Source organism: Eulemur rufifrons, chromosome 8 (genome assembly GCF_041146395.1).
Source record: "Eulemur rufifrons isolate Redbay chromosome 8, OSU_ERuf_1, whole genome shotgun sequence".
Taxonomy (NCBI): domain Eukaryota; kingdom Metazoa; phylum Chordata; class Mammalia; order Primates; family Lemuridae; genus Eulemur; species Eulemur rufifrons.
Genome location: NC_090990.1, coordinates 116,145,624 through 116,169,035, shown reverse-complemented (window position 1 = coordinate 116,169,035; position 23,412 = coordinate 116,145,624). Strand labels below are relative to the sequence as shown.

The following is a 23,412-nucleotide window of genomic DNA, read 5'->3' as shown; positions in this document are numbered from 1 at the left end:
AAAGGGAAGGTATTTATCTTAACTCCTTCTGTACTCTTTTATCTTTTGTGCCGGGTGACAGGAATTAGATACGGTATAAACAAGAGAAAACGCTGGCAGCAGCACAGTGTGTGGACACTTGGTAGGCCCTCGACACGTCCTTTTCCTTTTTCCTACCTCACCTTCGTCTTATATGTGAAGGCAAGTGAATTTAGAGTGGCTTAAAGGAAATTTTAGTTTTAGAATTTAAATTTGACCAGAACAACGTCGTGGAGATTCTGATTGCCCCTATTAACCCATGACTCTCAAACCCAAAGGGAAGAAATCCCTAGGGGGGAGGGGGAGAAAGGAGGCGGTGCAAAAACTGAAAAGGAGGGCGGAGAGGAAGCTGTAGAAGGAAGCCTTTTTCGTTGGGTTTGTCTTTTTTTAACCCCGGAGAGGCGTGACGCGCTAACTGCCGTCGCGGGTTAGTTTCCCCGGCCAAGCGCCCGCCCGCCGCGAATTTCCCCGCCGCCCCTCCCGCTTCCGCCCTGCGGTGCGCTGCTGGCCGCGGCCGCTGGGGGCGCCCGGAGTCCCGAGGCGGCCGCCGCGGCCGTTCTCCGAGCCTCGCCTCTCTGGGCTCTCAGACGGGCGGCGGCGGCGGTGAGCTGCGCACCAAGAGGGCGCCCACCCGCAGGGCGAGCTGCAGCACGACCGCTCCCCGCGGGCGGCCGGGGTCCGCGCCGCAGCCGCCGCCGAGCTCCGGCCCGAGCTGCCGCGAGAGGCGGCGGCGGCGGCGGCGGCCCCGGCCCCGGCCGGCCCGCGGCGCCCCCCGGCCGCGCCCCCGCGCGCCGCTCACGGCCCGGGCCATGGGGCTGGGCGAAGCCGGGGCTCGGCCGAGCTGAGGCTGCGGCGCCCGCCCGCGCGCTCTGCTCGCAGGCGCCTGGCTCTCATGATGATGAAGAAGAAGAAGTTTAAGTTTAAGGTGGACTTCGAGCTCGAGGAGCTCTCCTCGGTGCCCTTCGTCAATGGGGTCCTCTTCTGCAAGATGCGGCTGCTGGACGGCGGCAGCTTCACGGCCGAGTCCTCCAGGTAACCCGCACTCCGCGCCGCCCGCTCCTCCCGAGCCGCTCGGCCCCCGCCTGCGCCGCCGGGGCGTGCTTGTTGGGCAGCATCTCTTCCCGTTGCTTGGCCCATTTGCTCCAGCAGGGCGGCCAGCCTCATGAGCTCGCCTTTCTCTGGGGACCCGTTTGAAATCAGCTGGGAATGTATTGATCTGCAAAGTGCTTTGCAAATGGGTTCAACTCGGCTGGCTTTGGCTCTTGCAAACCTGACTCCAGATGGTTCTTGGTATCTGCTTTCTCCTCTCAAATTCTCTAGGAATGGGAGCGAAGGCCCGAGAGAGAGGATGCTTCTGGTTTCTCTTAAGACATTTTCATGTTTGTGAGATGCAAAGTGGAACTTGAGCTGTTCTGCGCAAACTGCCTGAGTTCCAAGGGCGCCGGTTCTGAACAGAAACCTGTGCTTAGCATAACTCCTTCTCCCTTGTGGGTTACACGGGGACTTGGACGCCAGCTCTGAGGCTGGGGTGGGCCTGGTCAGGTTTGACTTGAGTCAAGTGTTCCTGACGGACGAGTCAACAGTCTATGCCACATCATAGAGCTGCGTCTCGAGTTACTCGCTAACACACAGTGAATTACCCGTCTTGAAGTGGCCACTAGTGGGTCTCTGCATGGAGGACTTAGAACCAGAAGGGGAGCCCAGGCCCTGCCCACGTTTTGAAGTAAGCCCCTGGGAACTCCCGGGGAGAGTCATTAGCAGGTTACGGAATGAGGCCGGGTGTGGCTGTGCTCCTTGAGTAATTTCAGAGCTATTCACAGGTTGACAGATTACCCTAAGGTGTTTTTGTTTTCAGGAAAATAAAAAAGAATTTTTTAAATGAACTTTTGAATTCCTGAGGTCCAGGAGAAGGGTCAATAGTTATGTTTGTTTTGCCTTTATATACTGGTCATAGACTTTATATTTGTCCTAAAAATATTCAGCTTTCCTTTTATCTGTCCTCCCATTAATAATGTAAATGTCAACGAAATAATGTCAATAGGTTGCGGAATTGGGGCCGGAAAATTGTCCGTTGTGGTAATATTGAAGCCTATGGGAGGCGGAAAATGACTAGTTGGCTAAACCAAAGGCTATATGAAGCACTATTGATTCTCAAAATTAAAAGTCTGCTGAGGATAGTTTTTAAAATTAAACTGTGACGACACATCTATGGATATTTAGCTAATTAATTGTACTACGATAATTTTTTACACATTGTCCTATAAGAGAACAATGTAACCTAGAATGGTGCAAAATATATCAGACTGGCTCTTAAGATGTTGAAAAGCCAAAGCCAACTCGTGCATATCCTGTAGGTGCAGGCGCCAGTCTTACCCCGAGGCCTAGACTGGTGTGCTGCGGGGATCCACCCCATGTCGGGCAGTTAGACGTGCGCTCCTGAGCCAGTGGTGACACCTGGTGGTGAGGGCGCTTGTCTACCACCTGCTTTCTCGGAATATTGATTTGGCTTACTTCTCAAAAATCAGTTATTCTGTCCTTGCAGGCAGTTTTTTATTCAGCAAACATGTGCCGGCTGGGCCTTTTAAACATATTATCTTTTGAATTTTCACAGCAAGTCTATGAGGTAGAGGTTCCTCTTTTGTGGGTAAATAAACTGAGGCTCCGAAAGCATAACTAATTTTCCCAAACTGGTAAGTGCAATGCCAAGATTCTGATACTGGTCTGTCTGACCTCACACAGGCTGATGCCAGATAGAGAAAAAAGCTGTGTGCAGTAACAGAAGAGTTTCTGAGTAGGGAGCTTCCTACTGATTTTAGCAAGCAAGGGGTATAATTTGATTTGTACTCTGCAGGACTTGGAAGTGAAAAAGTCAAGTATCCTGGGTTAAATTTACCCTTCTTTTCCAATTAAAATCTGACTTCAGTCAAGGCAAATAAGATAAAGAACAGTGCTCTGTATTGTCAAACAAAAAGCCATGTAGTTTAAGAGAAATGATTCATAATAAAGAGCCTGTGCCTTTGAAGTTAAGTAGAGATAGTTGGCATAAAGCTAAGAGCAAGGGTTTGGAATGAGGTGAGCCTAAGCCAAAATCCCAGTTCCACAGTGGTAGACCTGGATGGGTTACTTAGCCTCTCAAAGCTTCCATCTGTAATATAGGAACCGTCACTGACATATCAGGTTGTTGCAAGGATTTAGTAGGATGATGGACCTAAAACAGCAGTGTTTTGGCACCCACTTGGCACCAAGAGGCAGGGAACTTGTCCAGGAAGGCCCTTTTGCTTTAGATATTGTACTTAATTCCTTTCTCCTGACAACCACAAAAGTGTTGGTTTGAGAAAGATAGCTCATTTTACAAGGAAAGAAAGAAAAAAGAACTGGAAATACCGAAAGAAGTGAATTACTTCAAAATTACATAACTTTTAATTAATGAGTACCAATCTAAGCAGTGTATCTCTAATTAAATGCTAGATTTTAATTTCATTTAAATCACTTCATGTGCCCATTATAAATAAGATATAGTTAACACTGTAACATTTCTTCCATAAAAATATGAAATGAATTACATAGAAAAGAGTTAACAAGCCTAGGACTGCTATGCTGAGACAGGCCTGCTTGCAAGGTTGGCCCTTGGCTGCCATATGGGAACTTAATGGTTCCATATATGTTATAAAACTTTACCTAAATGATAAGAGTGGCTCACTGTGTCTATACTGTTGTACAAACTGTGGTTTATGCTAAACAATTTCTGAAATTTTGGCCCATGCTCAGCAGAGGGTGCCTACATGACCAGCCCTAGTAAAAACCTTGGGCGCTGGGTTTCTAATGAGTTTCCCTGACAGACAGCACATGTTATCACAATTTGATGCTGGAGAAATTAAATGTGTGCTGATTCTGTTTTGTATCCCCTTGCTGTAACAAATCTTACCAATAAGTATAATTATATGCTGAGTCTTGTGAGTTCTCCTAATGAATCACCAAACCTGGGTGTGGTCTTGGATACCCCCAATGCATGAAACTATATAAAATAATATTCATTTTGTTAGAGAAAAGCCTTAGAGGTACATAGAAATTTATATACATATATATGGCAATATATGTGGCTTTATACATATATGTTTGGCTTTTTACAAAAACTAAACATGCAGATCATTTGTTGTTAACCAGATATTAATTGGGCCTTTACCAGGTTTCTACCTATCTGGATCTGTGAGGAGTACAACAAATAGAAGGGTCCACAAGGAAATTACAGCTATTTAATGAAATTAGATCATAGATATACAATTGCTTGACAGTAGAAGGTATGACTTAATGCTTAATGGATCAGATAATATATGAGTGTTGTTGAAATTCTAAAGGAAAAGTGTTTATTTACAGCTGTAATGGTTACTGAAAACCACAATGGTTATTGAAAACCATATCAGCATTTTAGTTGAGTGTACTGGGAAGATGAATTTGCATTGGCAAGAAAGGGTGGGAAGACAGCTTGAGCAAGTCATTAATAGGAGTCGGTGATAGATTGCAGAGTTCACATTGAACAGAAGCAGAAGATAAGATTAGAAAAAGGCTTTGAATGCTATTATAAAGAGTTTGCTTTCCACTGCTCATAGTATAAAATTCAATCAAAGATTCTTGAACTGAGCTGTAATGTGATTAAAGTGGTATTTAAGCAGGCTAGCAGGCCTATGCTATTTGGATTCAAGTGGGGTAGATTAGAGATGGGGAGACAAATTAGGAAGCTGTTAAAGAAACCCAGGCCAGAGCAAATGAGAACCTGAACTCTGAGGTTTCTCATGTAAGTGACTGATATATGATAATGCTATGGCAGATAACTTTGATGCCATGATAGAAATGAGAAAGTCAAAAAAAGTCTGTGTTTGTTTGAGGGGAATGTTGTATATGTTGTATAACCTTTTCGTGTTAGAAGGCCACATTAATTTAGCTGTAATCAAATAAGGCCACATTCAAGAAACTTGCATTTGATATACTTTAAAATGTACATTATTTTGTAAAAATCCAACTATTAATACTATGTGCTTAATAATTTCAAAAAATGAAAACTATTTGTTAATTTTAAAGTTAACTAACCTTTTAATGACTTTGTGTCTGCTTTTTGTTGGAAAGCATTTGAATATTTGGATGCAGCATGGAGGTCCGCAATTTCAGTTGATCCTCTAGATGGATGTCAGTCATTTATGACCTTAAGGGCATCTTAATTCGGGTTAGGTAGGAGAATGTAGATTCTCGGCAATAAGTGGCTGAAAAGCACAAAAGCATTTTTGGGGTATGTTGCTGAAGGCATGGATATTCTGCATTTTTCCATATTTCAATTGGATCTTTCTTAGCATCAAACAATGACTTTAAAATGTCATCTGTTGAGAGCTCAATCAGTTCTATCTGTAGTTTTTTAGGTGCCTTGGTGATAACAAGTAAGTGAGGCTGAAATACTAATTTGAATGTGATGTTATGATTCTCAAAGTCAGTGAACCTTTCATTGTATTGTCCAATTAATAGGCCTATAACAGCTGCGTATTCTTCAAATGATTGGCATATATCATCCTGCTCATCACTGACCTTCGCTAACTGGGGAAAATGTTCATCTGAAATTTCCTTTTGAAGAAGTAATGTTTTGAAAAAAGGCCCTTTTTTCAAAATGCTTGGATTTTTTGCCACATATGACTTAGTTTTACCTTGCAAAGAAATATTCAGGTAGTTTTGATTGGACACGATACCACATAGAAGTGCTGCATTCCTATAGAAATCCTCTTTCAATAATTCACATTGCTGATTCTGTTCTTCATAAAATTTAACTATTCTCACAGAGATAAAATTTTGGCTAACACCTGTCCCCACAATAGCCAATGCACTTTAGAATGCTATGGCAAATCCACACTGAATACATCATAGTTCAACTTTAGCATATTACGAAACTGACAATGCTATGTTGCATTTGCCCAAATATAGTTAACAATACTTATAACTTGTTGCAAAGTGTCACTTAAAATAGAAGCTTTAGCACAGGGATTTTGCTGGTGCAAAATACAAAGAAAAGAAATGAGAGCATCTGGATCTGTTAATACTTTTTTTTATCTGTGCAATAAACCCTTCATGTTTTCCTGTTATGGAAGGTGTACTATCTGTACATACACTCACTGAATTTACCAAATTCAGTCCAACATCACAACATTTATCTTGAAAGTTGTTGAAGATAATGTATTCCTCAGGTTCTGTTCTCAAGAGAACCCAAAGTGAGTAACTCCTGGTAGCAAAGGAAATGTTCTGTTAGGACCTGAATAAAGTATAAAACCTGTGCCGAGTCAGTAGTATCAGCTGATTCATCCAAAGTGATTGAATAATATATATTTTCCTTTTGAAGTATTGCAGAAGTTGTTCTGTTAAGTTGAAGGCTATAATTCATGCTGCCAATCAGTTATGGTTCTCCTTGAAAGAAACAGTTTGTACTTTGAAATGTTATCCCAGTCCAAGTATCCTACAACTTTGACGTGCACTTTTTCACAATTTCTTCATCACTGAATGGCTTCCCTTTTATCCTGAGTATATAAGCTACTTCATAAGTTGCTTCAGTGGCATTATTTCCAGGTCTTATTGTGCTTGAAAGAATTCTCTTTGCTTTTGCTTTTCATCTTTTAATTTCTGCAGTACCTTTCACGCCTCTCCCTCTAATTTAAAATATCTGTTGTCCTTATGAGTGTTATAATGCTGATGAGCATTGAATTTCTTTAATGTTGATAATTGCAGTATCACAAAGCAATCAAATCATCTTATCTTTAGCAGAAACAAGATAATATTGCAACTTCCAGTCCTCATTTAAAAATCTGTTTTCTTCCTTCAGTGTTCTCTTGGTCTTTGACATCATGGACTAGTAAGCAGACAATTAAAAAATACTGTCGAGGCACACAGCTATTCACAAATTCCACTTCCGACCGAAACACAGTGCACTGTTGTCAGAAGCTGATAACAGACTGGCATACTCGATCCCCATAAACTCTTGCCAACCAGCCTTGTTACAGTAGCTGTGCCAGTCTGGCGGGGGCGGTTAGCACTAAGTCAGGAGGGTAGCAGCCATCAATTTAGCCCTTATGACTTATTTACTGATGATCTAATTGTGCCGGATAATCTGGGAGGATTAGTTCCTTGAAACTTATTTTATTCTTTGGTATTTTAAATATGTTTATTTTAAAACTAAAATGTAAATATAAAAGACAAACAAAAATGTATGAATAAAAATAAAAGTATTTGTTCTGTAAAATTTGGGTTCAGTCAAAAGGCTGTACTTAAGGACCTAGAAGGCCACCTAGAAGGTTCCCTGCCCCTGGTAGAGCCTATTGCTGCAACCACTGCCTGTTGTATATGCAATCCCTCATGACCAAATCATCCTTATGCAGCTCATGACTATATTTCTGAAGACCTTTCAAAAAGATAGATCATTGTTTAAATTTTTTCAGAGATTTGTAAAAGCAATAAATCACTTCTGAAGTTATTAAGACTATCAGAACAGGTTTAATTGTGGTCTACTTAAAGGAATAATAGCAAGAAATATTTTTCTGTATTTTTTTCGGATTCCTCAGTTTGCCTTATTTTGTTCATCTTTTTTTGTGCTGATAGCTAAATAATTTTATAAGTTTCACATGGGCCTGTGACAAAAACACATGTGAATTTGGGTGTGTCCGGGAAGCTAAAGAGCACATCTGTGTTTTGGATCTTTTGCTTAGTAAATAAGCTGAAAGGATTTCATTTGGTGAGGGGGGAGGGACAGTACATCTTTATGTTTTCAAGATTTTAGTTCACTGCACATTGTGTACTTCTTTTTATCTTTTTCTTATTGCCAAAGTATTATAACAGATTCATGTGGAAAACTTAGAAAGGCAAAAAGAAATGAAAAAAATTATGCAGGGCACAGTGCCTCATGTCTGGAATCCCACACTTTTGGAGGCCGAGACAGGAGGTTCCCTTGAGACCAGGAGTTCAAGATCAGCCTGGTCAACATAGCAAGGCCCCATCTCTACAAAAAAATGAAGAAATTAGCCAGGTGTAGTAGCATGCACCTATAGTCATAGCTACTCAGGAGGCTGAGGCAGGAGAATCACTTGAGCCCAGGAGTTCCAGGCTGCAGTGAGCTATGGTCATACCACTGCATGCCAGACTGGGCAACAGAGCAAGATATTGTCTCTTAAAAAAAAAAAATTGCTCATGGGCCGGGCGCAGTGGCTCACGCCTGTAATCCTAGCACTTTGGGAGGCCCAGGTGAGAGGATCACTTGAGGCCAGGAGTTCAAGACCAGCCTGGACAAAATAGCAAGACCCTCTCTCTACAAAAAGAGAGAGAAAGAGGGAAAAGATGGTCTTATAATACTAAAAAATGAACTTGTGTATATGTATATTTTACATTCCTAGTTTTATTGAATTTTTATAAAACTCCTTTAATAGAAGTGGGCAACCATTGTTACCTCCTTTTGGGTTAGGATATATGTCAGGTGCTATAACACAGATACTTTTTAAAGTAACAGGTGGCTTAAACAAGATATAAGTTTATTTCTCTCTCATATAAAGTCCAAGTTGGTGTGGTAGCTCTGCCCTATCAAGTTGTCGGGGGCCTGGACTCTTTTTATCTTGTTGTTCTCAGGGTATTGTTCTCATCCACAGAGACTAACTTGGCTCACCCCACATCCGAATTCCAGCCATTGGGAAGGAGGAAAGGGGAAAGGGAGGTCCCTTCTGCTCACAGTCCATTGACCAGAATGTAAGCACAGTGCCACATCCAGTGCAAGGAAGGTTGAGAAATATAGCATTTGCTGGGTGTCCATGTTCCTAGCAAAAAATTCAATGATGATAAAGGGAGGGGAGAACAGATACCAGCGGACAGTTGGCCTCTGCCACACCTCTCTTTTAGAGATGAGAACGTTCACCCTTAGAAAATAATTTGTTCAAGGTCACACATTAATTAATGAAAGATATTTGAAAGACTGTCCTATAAAGCTGTGGTCCCCAACCCTCAGGCCACGGCCCATGGCGCATTACTGGTCCACAGCCTGTTAGGAACTGGGCCTCGCATCACCACCTGAGCTCAGCGGTGGGTGATGTAGAAGATTCTTAAGGCTTCTTCTTAATCCAGGATTCTATGATTAAGCTTTCAGTTTTATCTCCTGGTACTTTTCCTAAACCTTTCATTTGTGCATTTCTGTCTTTGATGTTCTCTCCTTCTCCCAGCTCTTCCTCACCCTTCTTTTAGTTGATCCAAATTGCAACCATTCTTTAAGATCTAGATCAAATGTCATAAGTTTCACCCACACCTGTCACAACCTATAATCCACCTACAACTTCTCTCCAATTTACTATACATACTATGTCCTTAATAAATGTTGGTTATTTATTGAATGAATGAAAACTTTCCTCACCATCCCACTATGATTTCACCTCTCATTCAATTCTTAAAGTTCTTGTTTCTACCAGTCGTTTCACACCAAATTTGTTCTTTTAATTACCTTTATGAAAAATTACCATGCAGTGTAAAGTTTGCAGTAATAAAAATAAATCCAGGAAAAGTAGAATGGAGGAAGTGTTTAACTGGGGGTGGAGGGGGTAGTCGCAGACGTGTCTTGGAAGAGAATTCCTTAGCACGGTTTTTTGAAAGTCTAGCTGGAGGAGAAATAATGATGGAAGGAACAGTATATACAGTGGCATGGAACAGCATGATGTGTTGAGGGTACTATGAGTATAGTGGTGTATTACTGGTGCCCCATAAAGACAGGGAAAGGGAGTGGTCATTTCAAGGAGTCTAGAATTGCTTCTGTCCTGTAGTCCAGGGAGCCAAAAGCAGGGGAGAGATTTATGCAAAGTTAGCAGGTTGGCTTAAGGCTAGAATTGAGAATTCTCATCAGATGACCTTAGCTTTCTCAGTAGCAACCAAGAAAGGTAGAGTAAGGGACATGAGAATAATGATAAAAGATTGGAAAATCTTCCACAAGGAACGGGAGAGGAAGTTGACCAAAGAAAGACAAGTCTAAAAGGCCCAACTGAGATTTGAAGACATGAATTTTAGTGATGGCAATATGCATGTTCATGCAGTTTTCTCTAGCAGTGCTCATAGGTTAGGTATGGGAGGAAACAGGTGGGAGGATTGATTCAGGTTTAGAAATTTATAGGTATGTGGAAAGGCCAAGGAGGTAAGGGAATTAAAAGTGTTGCTGAGAAGGAATTTAAGTAAGCAGTCATAGGGTCGAGAAAAACCAGGCCAGAAAGGTACATCAGGAAAATATCGAATGGTTGGAAGATGAAGGCCTCCGTGATGTCAAAGGAAGGTATGTATGGAAGGAATCACCCTGTGACAGAGTTGGGATGGGAGGTAGGGGTTGTGCTCAGAGAGTGGATATTAATGCTGGAGATTACTTCAGTAGAGCAGTCTAAATAGAAAGTTGGCAAGGGTGTGGGTGTTGTAGAAATGGTGCAAAGAATGGTATGGAGCAAAGAACTCTGAGTCTAGGGTGTTAGGTTCTTTGTGTGGCATTAAAATAGCCAGTATGGGCCGGGCGGGGTGGCTCACGCCTGTAATCCTAGCACTCTGGGAGGCCGAGGCGGGAGGATCGTTTGAACTCAGGAGTTCGAGACCAGCCTGAGCAAGAGCGAGACCCCATCTCTACTAAAAATAGAAAGAAATGATCTGGACAGCTAAAATTATATATATAGAAAAAAATTAGCCGGGCATGGTGGTGCATGCCTGTAGTCCCAGCTACTTGGGAGGCTGAGGCAGAAGGATTGCTTGAGTCCAAGAGTTTGAGGTTGCTGTGAGCTAGGCTGACGCCATGGCACTCACTCTAGCCCAGGCAACAGAGTGAGACTCTGTCTCAAAAAAAAAAAAAAAAAAAAAAATAGCCAGTATGATTGCAGGTGTTGGGGTGAAGAGAGAAAGATTACAAAACAGGTACTTCCCTGTGGCATCAGCCAGGAGGGGAAGAACATGATATAGCTAGATGTCACGTGCTTCATGCTTTTAAGCCTTAAGCTTGACAGTAGAAGAGTCACAGCCTGCAGGTGACAGTGAGGAGTTAGGAAAGTGCTGGTGCTGCCTCCTGGACCTGTGGAAGATGGGGGTGGGGAACAAACATCACCTGCCCTGTAGGAGTACAATACAGGTAGTATCCTCATGAGATAGCCAGGTTTCAGTTGGGCAATGAGTGGAGTGTTATGCAAAGAGATTGAGAATGTTAGAGTTTGTTTAACCCTAGAACAGGGTTTCAGGTGGTATAGTGGGATAAGCTGGGAAAGAGAATAGCAACGGGAGAATGAATCAGAGTGAGGAAGGGCGGAACAGCAGGACAGAACAGATTGGAGGGAGAGAGGTACCAGAACTTTCATTTTATCCTTTTCCTATGCATTACAAGGATGAAAGGTATAGATAGAACTGACTGGACTTAAGATTTCCAATACGGGCATGAAATAATTTTTGTTATATCTAAGGCCTGGGTGATACAAGCCAGTTTCTCCAGCTGCTCCTTCTAGGAGTGCAAGAATGAGGTCACATTTGGTCTTGCCATCCACTTCTTAGGAGGTCTTGCCTCCTGTTGTCTGTGTCTTTCTTTCTGTCTCACACCCCTTTACCCTCAGCCTCACCAATCTTTTAACTCTCATTTCAGAGGATGAACTATTCTTCATCCTATTCCTTGCCATTTCCCCATCTAACTTCCCTCTCCCTCCCCGCCCCCTCTTTTTAAGGCAGAGTCTTGCTCTGTTGCTGAGGCTAGAGTGCAGTGGCATCATCATAGCTCAGTGTATTCTTCAACTCCTAGGTTCAAGTAATCCTCCTGCCTCAGCCTTCTGAGTAGCTGGGACTATAGGCGCACATCACCATGCTGGGCTAATTTTTCTATTTTTTGTAGAGTCAAAGTCTCACTCTTGCTCAGGCTGGTCTCGAACTCCTGGCCTCAAGCGGTCCTCCCACCTCTGTCTCCCAGAGTGCTTAGGATTACAAGCTTGAGCCACTGCGCCCACCTTTCCCTCTCTGTACAATTCTGATGGCAAACTTCATGAAAAAATAATCTACATTTCCTCTCTTAAGCATTCCTCCCCTCCCCTCAATCCTGTATTCTGATTTCAACCCTTCCACTCAACCAAAATTGTCTTTGCTGGTATCTTCAGTCATCTCTAATTGCCGTATCTAGTCAATACTTTCTCATTTGTACCTTTGTGCTCTTTTTAAAATTACCTGTTTCTTGAAACTTGACTATCTTGGCTTCCATGAACCCTGCTCTCTACCATAACTTGCTTCTCTGATCCTTCCCAAATTCTCTGAGGACACCACTTCTGCCCAAGTTTTTTTTTTTTTTTTTTTCTAACAGATTTTATTTTTAGAGCAAAATTAAGTGGAAAGTACAGAGAGTTCCCACACCACCCCGCATCTCCCACACTATCAACATCCTGCACCACAGTGGTACTTTTGTTACAATGGAGAAATTACACTGACACATTATTACCACCTATAGTACATAGTTTGCATTAGGGTTCATTCTTAGAGTTGTATATTTTATGGGTTTTGTCAAATGTATAATGACATGTATCTACCATCCTAGTATCATATAGAATAGTTTCACTGCCCTAAAAATCCTCAGTGCTCTGCCTGTTTGTCTCTCTCTCTCTCTCTCTCTCTCTCTCTCTCCCTCCTCTAACCCCTGATCTTTTTACTGTCTCCATAGTTTTACCTTTTCCAGAATGTCATATAGTTGGAATCATGCAGTATGTAGTCCTTTCACAGCGGCTTCTTTCACTTAGTATTATAATAATGCATTTAAATTTCCTCCATGTCAGATGGGCATGGTGGCTCATGCCTATAATCCTAGCACTCTGGGATGCTGAGGCAGGAAGAGCGCTTGAGGTTAGGAATTCAAGACCAGCCTGCACAAGAGCAAGATCCCATCTCTACCAAAAATAGAAAAAATTAGCTGGATGTTGTGGCGTGTGCCTATAGTCCTAGCTACTCGGGAGATCTGAGATAGGAGGATCACTTGAGCCCAGAAGGTTGAGGTTGCAGTGAACTATGATGACGCCACTGCACCCTACCCGGGGCAGCAGAGTGAGACTCTGTCTCAAAAAAAACAAAGAAAGAAAGGAAAGAAAGGAAAGAAAGAAAGAAAGAAAGAAGGGAGGGAGGGAAGGAAGGAAAGTTCCTCCATGTCTTTTCAAGGCTAGATAGCTCATTTCTTTTTTAGCACTGAATAATATTCCATTGTCTGGATGTATCGTGGTTTATTTATCCATTCAGCTACCATTCACTAGGATACCGTAGTTGCTTCCAGATTTGGGCAGTTATGAATAAAGCTGCTGTAAGCATCCATTTGCAGGTTTTTATGTGGACATAAGTTTTCAACTCATTTGATTAAATACCAAGAAGTGGCATTGCTGAATCATAAAGTATTGCCCACGCTTCTTTAAAGGCTGACGTTCCCTAGGATTGGTGAGGCAAGGAGGGTAATTATTAGGATTCTACTTTGCAAATAAATAAAAGTCAGAAAAGTTTGGATGATTTGCCCAAGGTTATGCTGGTAGTAAGTGATAGACCAGATCTAAAATTCAGCTCCCCTAAATTTTTATTAAGCCAATCCAATTATTTATATGTTGAATTTGTATTCAAGTAGACTAGTATTAAAAAGAAAGATTTCTCCTTTTTAAACTTAATAATTTAAAGACATTTTACCATGACTTTTTCTGCAGTAGCATTGATGAGTTTATTCATTCTACCAATTAATATGATTTAGTAAAATATAGACATATAGGATTTTACAGTAATTAATTTTTATTTAACAGTTTTAGGAAAGTCCCTCTGTCATATAATAACTGTTCAGTATCTGAGGAATTGCCAGGTGGTTTTTAGAAGAGGCTGTACTACAAAATGCTTTCTTGATGCAGATTCAGTGTTGATATACCACTCTTTAACACATTTCTTTGGGGCCACGGTGTTTTATTACAAAAATAGAATTAAAACTTCAAAAACAAAATGATCCTTTCTAATTTAATGAAAAATTTGTTATTTGTTATTTTTTATTGTTTTCTGTGTGTGAGTTATATGCAACTTGAAAAATAGTTCTCGTGGCTTCCAAGGTGAAGAGACATGTGAGTTACATATGCTTCATGAGGCCCCAGGCTCAAAACTAGCATGAGTTAAATACAACTCACACGGTGGTTAATGTGTTAAAATGGTTTTTAACAATAAACACAAGTCAAAACTTTATTGGAGTCAAAATATCTGACATTATATCATCCCATTCTCCCCTAAATTAAATACTACTAGTCCTTTAGAGCTTAGCTCACATGCCATGTCTTCTAAGGAGTCTTCCCTAATTTCTCAGCCAGAATTAATAGCTCCTTTCCTTGTTTGAACTTTCAAAGATTAGTAGGATTTAACCAGAAAGGGCAGACAGTTACCATATGACTCTGCAATTCCACTCTTATGTGGAATGAAATTCTATACTCAGAAGAAAAAGAAAATATAATGTCCACACGTAAACTTGTGCATGAATTTTCATAACAGCATTATCATAATAGCCAAAAAATTGAAACAACCCCAATGGCCATCGGCTGATGAAGGGATAAATAAAATGTGGTGTGTCCATAAAATGGAATATTGTTTGGCACTGAAAAGAAATGAAGTACTGATAAATGCTACAGCATGGATGAAACTTGAAAACATCATGCTAAGTAAAGAAGGTAGTCACAAAAGACAACATGTTGTATGATTCAATTTATATGAACTGTCTAGAATAAGCAAAATCTATAGATACAGAAAGTAGATTATAGTTACCTGGGGCTGAGGGGTCTGAGGGAAATGGGAAGTGACTGCCAATGAGTATGAGGTTTCTTTTAGAGGTGATGAAAATGTTCTAAAATATATCAACATATTGATATGTTTCAATATATTGAAATTAGTATATGCAATTTAGTATATTGAATATACTAAAAACCATTAAATTAGACATTTAAATGGGTAGATTATAGGGTATGTGAGTTATATCTCAATAAAGCTGTTTTTAGAAAAGTGTTTTCTGACAGAATTCCACTAAGCCAGTCTAATTCCTTGGCCAGTCTGTTCTTTCATTTAACAAATACTTGTTGAGTATCTACTATGTGCTAGGTACTACATTTATAGTTCATTTTAATGTGCCTTTGTTCATTGTATTGTGCAGATGTTTTTTACAAATTTGTTTTTTAAAAATTGAAGGTTTGTGACAACCCTACTTTGAGCAAATCTATCACTGCCATTTTTCAACAGCATGTGCTCACTTAGGGTTTCTGTGTCTCATTTTGGTAATTCTCATATATATCAAACTTTTTCATTATTATGTCTGTTATGGTGCTCTCTCTGACATTACTATTATAATTGTTTTGGGGTGCTATGAACCGTGCCCATACAGGATGGCAAACTTCACTGATAAATGTTGCATATCTTCTGATTGCTGCATCAACCAGCTGTTTCCCATCTCTCTCCCTAGCCTCGGGCCTCCCTATTCCCGAGACACAACAATATTGAAATTAGGCCAATTAATAACCCTACAGTGGCCTCTGAGTGTTTGAGTGAAAGAAAGAGTCATAAGTCTCTCACTTTAAATCAAAAGCAAGAAATGATTAAGCTTAGTGAGGAAGGCATCTTGAAAGCCGAAATGGACCTAAAGCTAGGCCTCTTGCACCAGTTAGCCAAGTTGTTGAATGCAAAGGAAAAGTTCTTGAAGGAATTAAAAGTGCTACTCCAGTGAACACATGAATGAGAAGAAAGAGAACAGCCTATTGCTGAGATGGAGGAAATTTTGGAGAGAAGAGCAAACCAGTAACAACATTCCCTTAAACCAAAGCCTAATCCAGAGCAAGGCCCTCACTCTTCAATTCTGTGAATGCTGAGAGAGGTGAGGAAGCTTCAGAAGAAAAGTTTGAAGCTAGCAGAGGTTGATTCATGAAGTTTAAGGAAAGAAGCCATCTCCATAACATAAAAGTGCAAGGTGAAGCAGCAAGTGTTGATGGAAACGCTACAGCAAGTTATCCAGAAGATCTAGCTATGATAATTGATGAAGGTGGCTACACTAAACAACAGATTTTCAATGTAGGCCACACGGCCTTCTATTGGAAGAAGATACTATCCAGGACTTTCATAGCTAGAAAGGGTAAGTAAATGCTTGGCTTCAAAGCTTTAAAGGACAGGCTGACACTCTTGTTAAGGGATGATGCAGCTATTGACTTTCAGTTGAAGCCAAAGCTCATTTACCATTTCGAAAATCCTAGGGCCCTTAAGAATTATGCTACATCTACTCTGCCTGTGCTCTATGAATGGAACAACAAAGCCTGGATGACAGCACATCTGTTTAAATCATGATTTACAAAATATTTTAAGCCCACTCTTGAGACTTACTGCTTAGGAAAAAAAGATTCCTTTTAAAATATTACTGCTCATTGACAATGCACCTAGTCACCAGAGAGCCCTGATGAAGCTGTAGGAGGAGATTAATGTTGTTATCATGCTGATAATACAATGTCCATTCTGCAGCCCATGGATCAAAGAATAATTTTGACTTGCAAGTCGTGTTATTTAAGAAATACATTTTGTAAGGCTGTAACTGCCATAGATAGCGATTCCTCTGAGAGATCTGGGCAAAGTCAGTTGAAAATCTTCTGGAAAGGATTCACCACTCTAGATGCCATTAAGAACATTCATGATTCATGGGAGGAGACCAAAATATCAGCATTAACAAGAGTTTGGAAGAAGTTGATTCCAGCTCTCGTGGATGACATCGAGGGGTTCAAGATTTCAGTGGAGGAAGCAACTGCAGAATGTGATGGAAATAGCAAGAGAACTAAAATTATAAGCGGAGCCTGAAGATGTGACTGAATTGCTGCAATCTCATGATAAAATTTGAATGAATGGATTGTTCCTTGTAGATGAGCAAAGAAAGTCTTACCCACTTTCTTAAGATGGAAACTACTCATGAGGAAGATGTTGTGAACGTTGTTGAAATGACAACAAAGAATTTAGAATATTACATAAACTTAGTTGATAAAGCAGTGGCAGGATTTGAGAGGATTGACTCCAATTTTGAAAGAAGTTTGTGGATAAAATGCTATCAAGCAGTATTGCATGCTACGGAGTAGTTATTCATGAAAGGAAGAGTCAAACAATGTGACAAACTTCGCTATAGTCTTATTTTAAGAAACTACCAACAGCCACCCCAACCTTCAGCAACTACCACCCTGATCAGTGAGCAGCCATCAACATCAAGGTAAGACCTCCTACCAGTAGAAAGATTACGACTCATTGAAGGCTCAGATGATCATTGGCATTTTTTAGCAATAAAGTATTTTTAATTAAGGTATGTACATTGTTTTTTAGACACAATGCTATTGCACATTTAATAGACTACAATATAGTGAAACATTTATATGCACTGAGAAACCAAAACATTTGTGTGATTCACTTTATTGTGATATTTGCTTTATTTTGGTGGTCTAGAACCAAAACTGCAGTATCTCTGAGCTCTACCTGTTTTCCAGGCAATTGAACTATTTTTATTTCTTTTCAGTGCTCGCTTCGGCAGCACATGTACTAAAATTGGAACGATACAGAGAAGATTAGCATGGTCCCTGCACAAAGATGACACGCAAATTCTTGAAGCGTTCAAAAAAAAAATTTATTTCTTTTCACTTCAATTTTTTTATATTATTAAATTTATTTATTTGGCACTTATTCTCTTGTCTGTGCAAAGTGTAAAGATTATAATATCTGGCCAGGCAGAGTCACTCACACCTATATTCCCAACACTTTGGGAAGCTAAGGCAGGAGAATCACTTGAGAACAGGAGTTCGAAACCAGCCTGGGTAACAGAGCAAGACCCTGTCTCAATAAATAAATGAATAGCATCCATACTAAATTGTATTAATCTGCCATAATCTGTATAGTCACTATTATTTTTATTAAATTAAAATTTCAGGATCAGATTTTACATATCTAAATTCTGCTAAGAATTCTTAATTTTTGTGGCAATTTATAGTCAAGAGCAAACATTATCATGATTCTTTGTTTGTTTTTGAGATAGTTTCTCTTGCTCTGTCGCACAGGCTGGAGTATCATGACACTATTATAGCTCACTATAACCTCCGACTCCTGGGCACAATCAGTCCTCCTGCCTCAGTTTCCCAAGTAGCTGGTACTACAGGCATGCACCAACATGCCTGGCTAATATTCTTTTTTTAGAAATAGGGGTCTCACTATGTTGCCCAAGCTGGTCTTGAATTCCTGGCCTCAAGTGATCCTCCTGCCTCAGCCTCCCAAAGTGCAGGGCTTACAAGTGTGAGCCACTGTGCCCCACTCATGTGTCATTTTAGCCAGTGAGTTTTATGTTTATTATTGCTCCCAATAATGTTCATTATGGATTGGACAAGAGACAGAATTTTCTTAGCTAATCCAAGAGAGAATTTTAAATATTGCCTTTCAGCTCTGTGTTAGGGTTTAGGGAGCAAAGATCTTTAGGGTTGAAATGTCCCACTTTGGGGACAGACAGGAAAGCACATGGACAAAACCATAAAAGTATACAATGTAGAGAAGAGGTGGCTAGGGAGGGAACACAACAGAGAACGTCTGGGGGATGATGTACTGAAAAACAAGACTGGAAAGGTGCATTGAGGCCAGAATTTGGCAGGCATTGGATGCCTTCACATGAAGATTGGATTTTATTCTGTAAGCAATATGATCTTGAACCCCATTTTCTCCCGACTCTAAAATTAATACAAGATAAGTATAGAAAATTTGGAAAATACATAAAATTACAAAGAAAAAAAATGTTACCCATCAGAGGTAATCACTGGTAACATTTTGGAATATAGCTTTCCAGTTTCTTTCAGTTTGTCTTTTGCAAAATTGAAACCAAATTACATACACAATTTTTTTACCCTGCTTTTTTTGTTTTACTGAACATTGTAATACAAGTATTATATTTTCCGTGTTATTAGAAACTTTAGTATGTGTTATTTTGATAATGCCATACATACTAGTCTTTCATGAATGGAGTGTAAATTAAGTAATAGTTCTTCTGTTTTGAATATTACTGTTGTTTCTAATACATCCCCTTTATTGCTGATACTGAGCTTTTTCCCTTGAACATTTGAATGTAAGGTACAAACAAGGTCTATGGTGATGTGTGGTAGGTGGCTGAGAGTTTATGTCTGAAACTGAGCAGACTAGTCAGGATTGCAGACCTAGATTTTAAAATAATCCATGTGGACAAGATAACAAAGTCAGGGATACCATACAGAGCAAAATGCAAGGGTCAGAGGATAGACCCTTGGTAGAAAAAGACCTGATTGAGGAAAATGAGACCAAAACATTGGAGAGGAGTGTGGTATCACAGAAGCTAACTGGGGAAAGAGCTTTAGAGGAGAGGGTATTCAGTTCTGCTATAGTATGGAGAGTGGGCCTGAGAGCTGCTCTGTTTTTTGACAATCAGCAGGTGAAGTGGAGAGAGAAATTTCCTAGGAGTCATAGGAGCAGAACCCAGGTTTCAAGGGGCTAGGGAGCAAGCAGGTGATGCAGCAGCAAAAGCGTGGAGTATACTTCTTTGGGGAGGTTTGTTAATCAAGAGAAAACTGGAATTAGGTAAAGAGGGAAGACAGGAACAAACAGAAATTTTATTTTATGTGTTTATTTTTAAGACAGGGACTTAAACATGACTATAGGTTGGGACAAAGGAATAGTGTAAGAGAAAATAGGAATACAAATATTAAAAAAACGAACTGATGATTGAAAATCTATCCACTGTTTTAAAATATATATTTTTTTCTGTCTTAAAACTTGATTACTGGTTTCAGAAGAAATTCTCAGACTTTTCCTAATCAAAGGATACTTCCAAGCATTGTGGCTTAGAAACTGGCTTATACCCAAGACTTATTCTATCTTAATGAAATGAAGAACTGCCCATAGTATTGATTTTGGACTTTGCATGTTTGCTTTGTTTTATTTAAGTGAGTCATCACCAGCATAGCATTAGAATGAACTCATTTAGTGATATTTTCTTTCTAATTAAAATTTTGTATATTTCCTTGTTCACAAACTGTAACCACATTTCAATAGCAATTTATGGGAATTCTATAGTGCTGGTGTCATAACATAACGTTATTCATATTTTATCATCTATTATTACCTTTTTGAAGCCAGTTTAGGGTCCTATAAGGTTTTGTATTTTTTAAAGTATCAACTCTGTATACCATCCTAGGTATTTCAGTCATTCCTTATAGTTAAGGAATGACTTCCAGAAATCTCGCATGAATATTTTACTTGGACAGTCCTGTGGACACCACTATTTCCTTTGTACACAAGGCAGAAAACATTTTTAGAAATAACAGCCTGGGAAGGTGATTAGAAAAGATTGTTGATAGTCCTTGCAAAAAAAGATAATTGGTTCCAAAATTTTGCTTTAGGCTAAATTAATAAAGAATCTTTCATAAGCAACCATAAATTACCTTATAATTTCTATTAATAGAAAGATAAACTTAATCATCAAGCTAGTAATGCGGATAATGTGCATTTGTAATTATATACAGTGGAGAACTGTAACTCTTTCATTATACTAATAACGTATATGCCTTCCTGAAGCAACCAGGAACTCAGGTAAATATTAGCATTTACCATTTCCTGATTTGAGAAACTGTAAATTAGTACCAACAGATAGTAAGAATGAATTCAAGAGCAATTTTTGCTAAGGTAACTCGTGTAAACCCTAGCTGCCACATAACCCTCTGTGGTATTGTATTGCCTTCAGAGAAACAGCAATCCAACATTCAGAATGATTAAGAAACTATTTTTAAATATTTATTACAATTTCTGTAACTCACCTACCTTCTCCCTCTGGGGTTTCATTCTATGTGAGGAGTGGTGTCAGACGGGTCAAGTAATGTGATGTGCTGCGTGAACATGACGTTTATTTACATTGACCGTGATCAGTGACAGCAGGTCTGTGCCACTCAAGAAAAATTCCAACGTGTGTGCTCAACACAGTCCTTTTATATACAACCTCCTTGTAATCTCATCCTCTCACTGATGTATAGATCCCTTCCAATCTGCTCCCCAACCTTCCTTAACAATAGAACTAGCTAGACTGTGTTGCTGTGCTTCTGATTATAATTTACTTCCTCTACATGAGTTTTTATCATCGTAATATCATTATAATAAGGATAACCAAGACTGCCAGAATGGAGCCTCTACAGTACAGTTTATAATACACTTTGTGCTGTTTTGCCATGCTCCAACTGTGTCATTGGCGTATTTTACCCTGGATCTCAAGAATGTAAACATTCTGCAATCTTCTCCTTATAAGTATCTCCAAGTATGTCTTGGTGACCTGGACATGATTTTTTTTTAATTCACTACTTAATATCCCTGTACCAGAAAACCCTGATAAATTTTCCTCTTCTGATATTATAGATTTTCCTTTTGATAATTATACTTGTGAAAATGCCAGTGGAGGATTACTTTTATAATACATAGCAAAATTTCATTAAACTCCTATTTCCCTTGATGTCAGTATCTTTCATTTGCAAGACAGCTATTCTATTCTACATGCAGGTAGAAAACCCCAGGAGTTTATATTATAGGAATAAGAAAATCCTTTTACCCAGAGACTTAGGAAATGCATCATAGGAAAAGCTTTTGAGTGAAGTCTTACATCATAACACTTTTTGGTTTATGCAGTGTTTTGCATATATATTATTTAATTTTCAAACTACCATTTGAAGTAAGATTTTATAACCATTTTGTAGATTCAGACAACATGTGTTTAGCAATTTGTAGCTGACTATAAAACATTTCGTAGGGCAGATGTGGTGGCTCACACCTGTAATCCCAGCCTCAGGAAGATCGCTTGAGGCTAGGAATTCAAGAACAGCCCAGGCAACATAGTGAGACCCCATCTCTAAAAAGAATTTAAAAATAAAAATTAGCCAGACATGGTGGCACAGGCCTGTTGTCCTAGCTACTTGAGAGGCTAAGAAGGGAGGATTCCGTAGTTCACATCAACTAATGTTCCATAAAGTTATTCCCTTATCCCTTTGTTTTTAAGAGTTGTAGAGAACACATTTTCATTCCTGTGTGCATACCTGATTTTGTTAATAAACTTTATTTTTTAGAGCATCTTAGCATCACAGCAAAATTGGGCAGAAGGTACTGAAGTGTCTCATATCCCCCCTACCCCCTCATACACACAGCATCCCCCATTATTAACATCCCCCATCAGAGTGGTACATTTATTATAGTCGATGAACCTGCATTGACACATCATCATCCATCACCCAAAGTCCATAGTTTACACTGGGGTTCGCACTTGGTGGTGTACATTCTGTGGGTTTTGGCAAGTGTATAACAATATGTGTTCATCATTATAGTATGATACAGAACAGTTTCACTGCTCTAAAAATCCTCTGTGTTCCACCTGCTCATCCCTCCCCCCACCAGCTGCTCCTTTTACTGTCTGCATAGTTTTGCCTTTTCCAGAATGTCATAGTTCATAAGCTGATTTTAATTTTCTGTATCCTTACAGGATTTTCACCTTATTGACATTGGGAAGTTTTATGTAGTTTTCATTAAATTTTCCCAGACTATGATATGTGTTCTCAAATTTTCAGTATTAGATATATCCTTAGACTAATCTAGAAATGATTTTTCCTATTATTTCATTTCTATTATGTCTTCTGCATCTGTATTGTTCTTTCTAGAAAGTGGGGAAGTGGTGCTGTGTAGAATTTGTATAGTTACAGCAAAAATATATTAATTTTCTTGAATGAGTTTGACTTTTTTAGATTTCACGTATAAGTGAGATCATGTAGTATATTTGTCTTTCTGTGTCTGCGTTATTTCACCTAGCATAATGTCCTCAAGGTTCATCCATGTTGCCACAAATGGCAGGATTTCCTTCTTTTTTAAGGCTGAATAATATTCCAGTGTGTGTGTTTGTGTGTGCGTGTGTGTGTGTGTGTGTGTGTGCGTGTGTGTACACACACACACATCACACATCAGTTGATGGACACCTGTGTTTCCACATTTTGGCTATTACGAATAATGCTAAAATGAACATGGGGTGCAGATGCCTCTTTGAAATACTGATTTCATTTTCTTTGGATATATACCTAAAAGTGGAAGGGCTAGATTATTTTGTGGATCTATTTTTATTTATTTTATTCTATTTTTTTAAAGATGAGTTCTTGCTCTGTTGCCCAGGCTGGGGTGCAGTGGCGCAATCACAGCTCACTGCAGCCTCAAACTTCTGGGCTCAAGCAATCCTCCTGCCTCAGCCTCCCGAGTAGTCAGGACTATAAGTGCATGCTGCCACACCTGGCTAACTTTTTAAAATTTTTTTGTAGAGGC

At 39.7% G+C, this 23,412-nt stretch overlaps 1 protein-coding gene and 1 pseudogene across 1 annotated transcript in view; both read left to right on the top strand.

Annotated features, from left to right (window-relative positions):
* The first annotated feature begins 885 nt into the window (after positions 1-885).
* EEIG2 (EEIG family member 2) overlaps positions 886-23,412 on the top strand; it is a 71,567-nt gene continuing 49,040 nt past the window's right edge. Inside the window, exon 1 of the mRNA XM_069479069.1 lies at positions 886-1,050. Coding sequence (XP_069335170.1) covers positions 911-1,050 — 140 coding nt within the window. The 5' untranslated portion in view covers positions 886-910. The remainder of the gene's footprint in view (positions 1,051-23,412) is intronic.
* On the top strand, positions 17,584-17,696 carry LOC138391046 (U6 spliceosomal RNA; annotated as a pseudogene).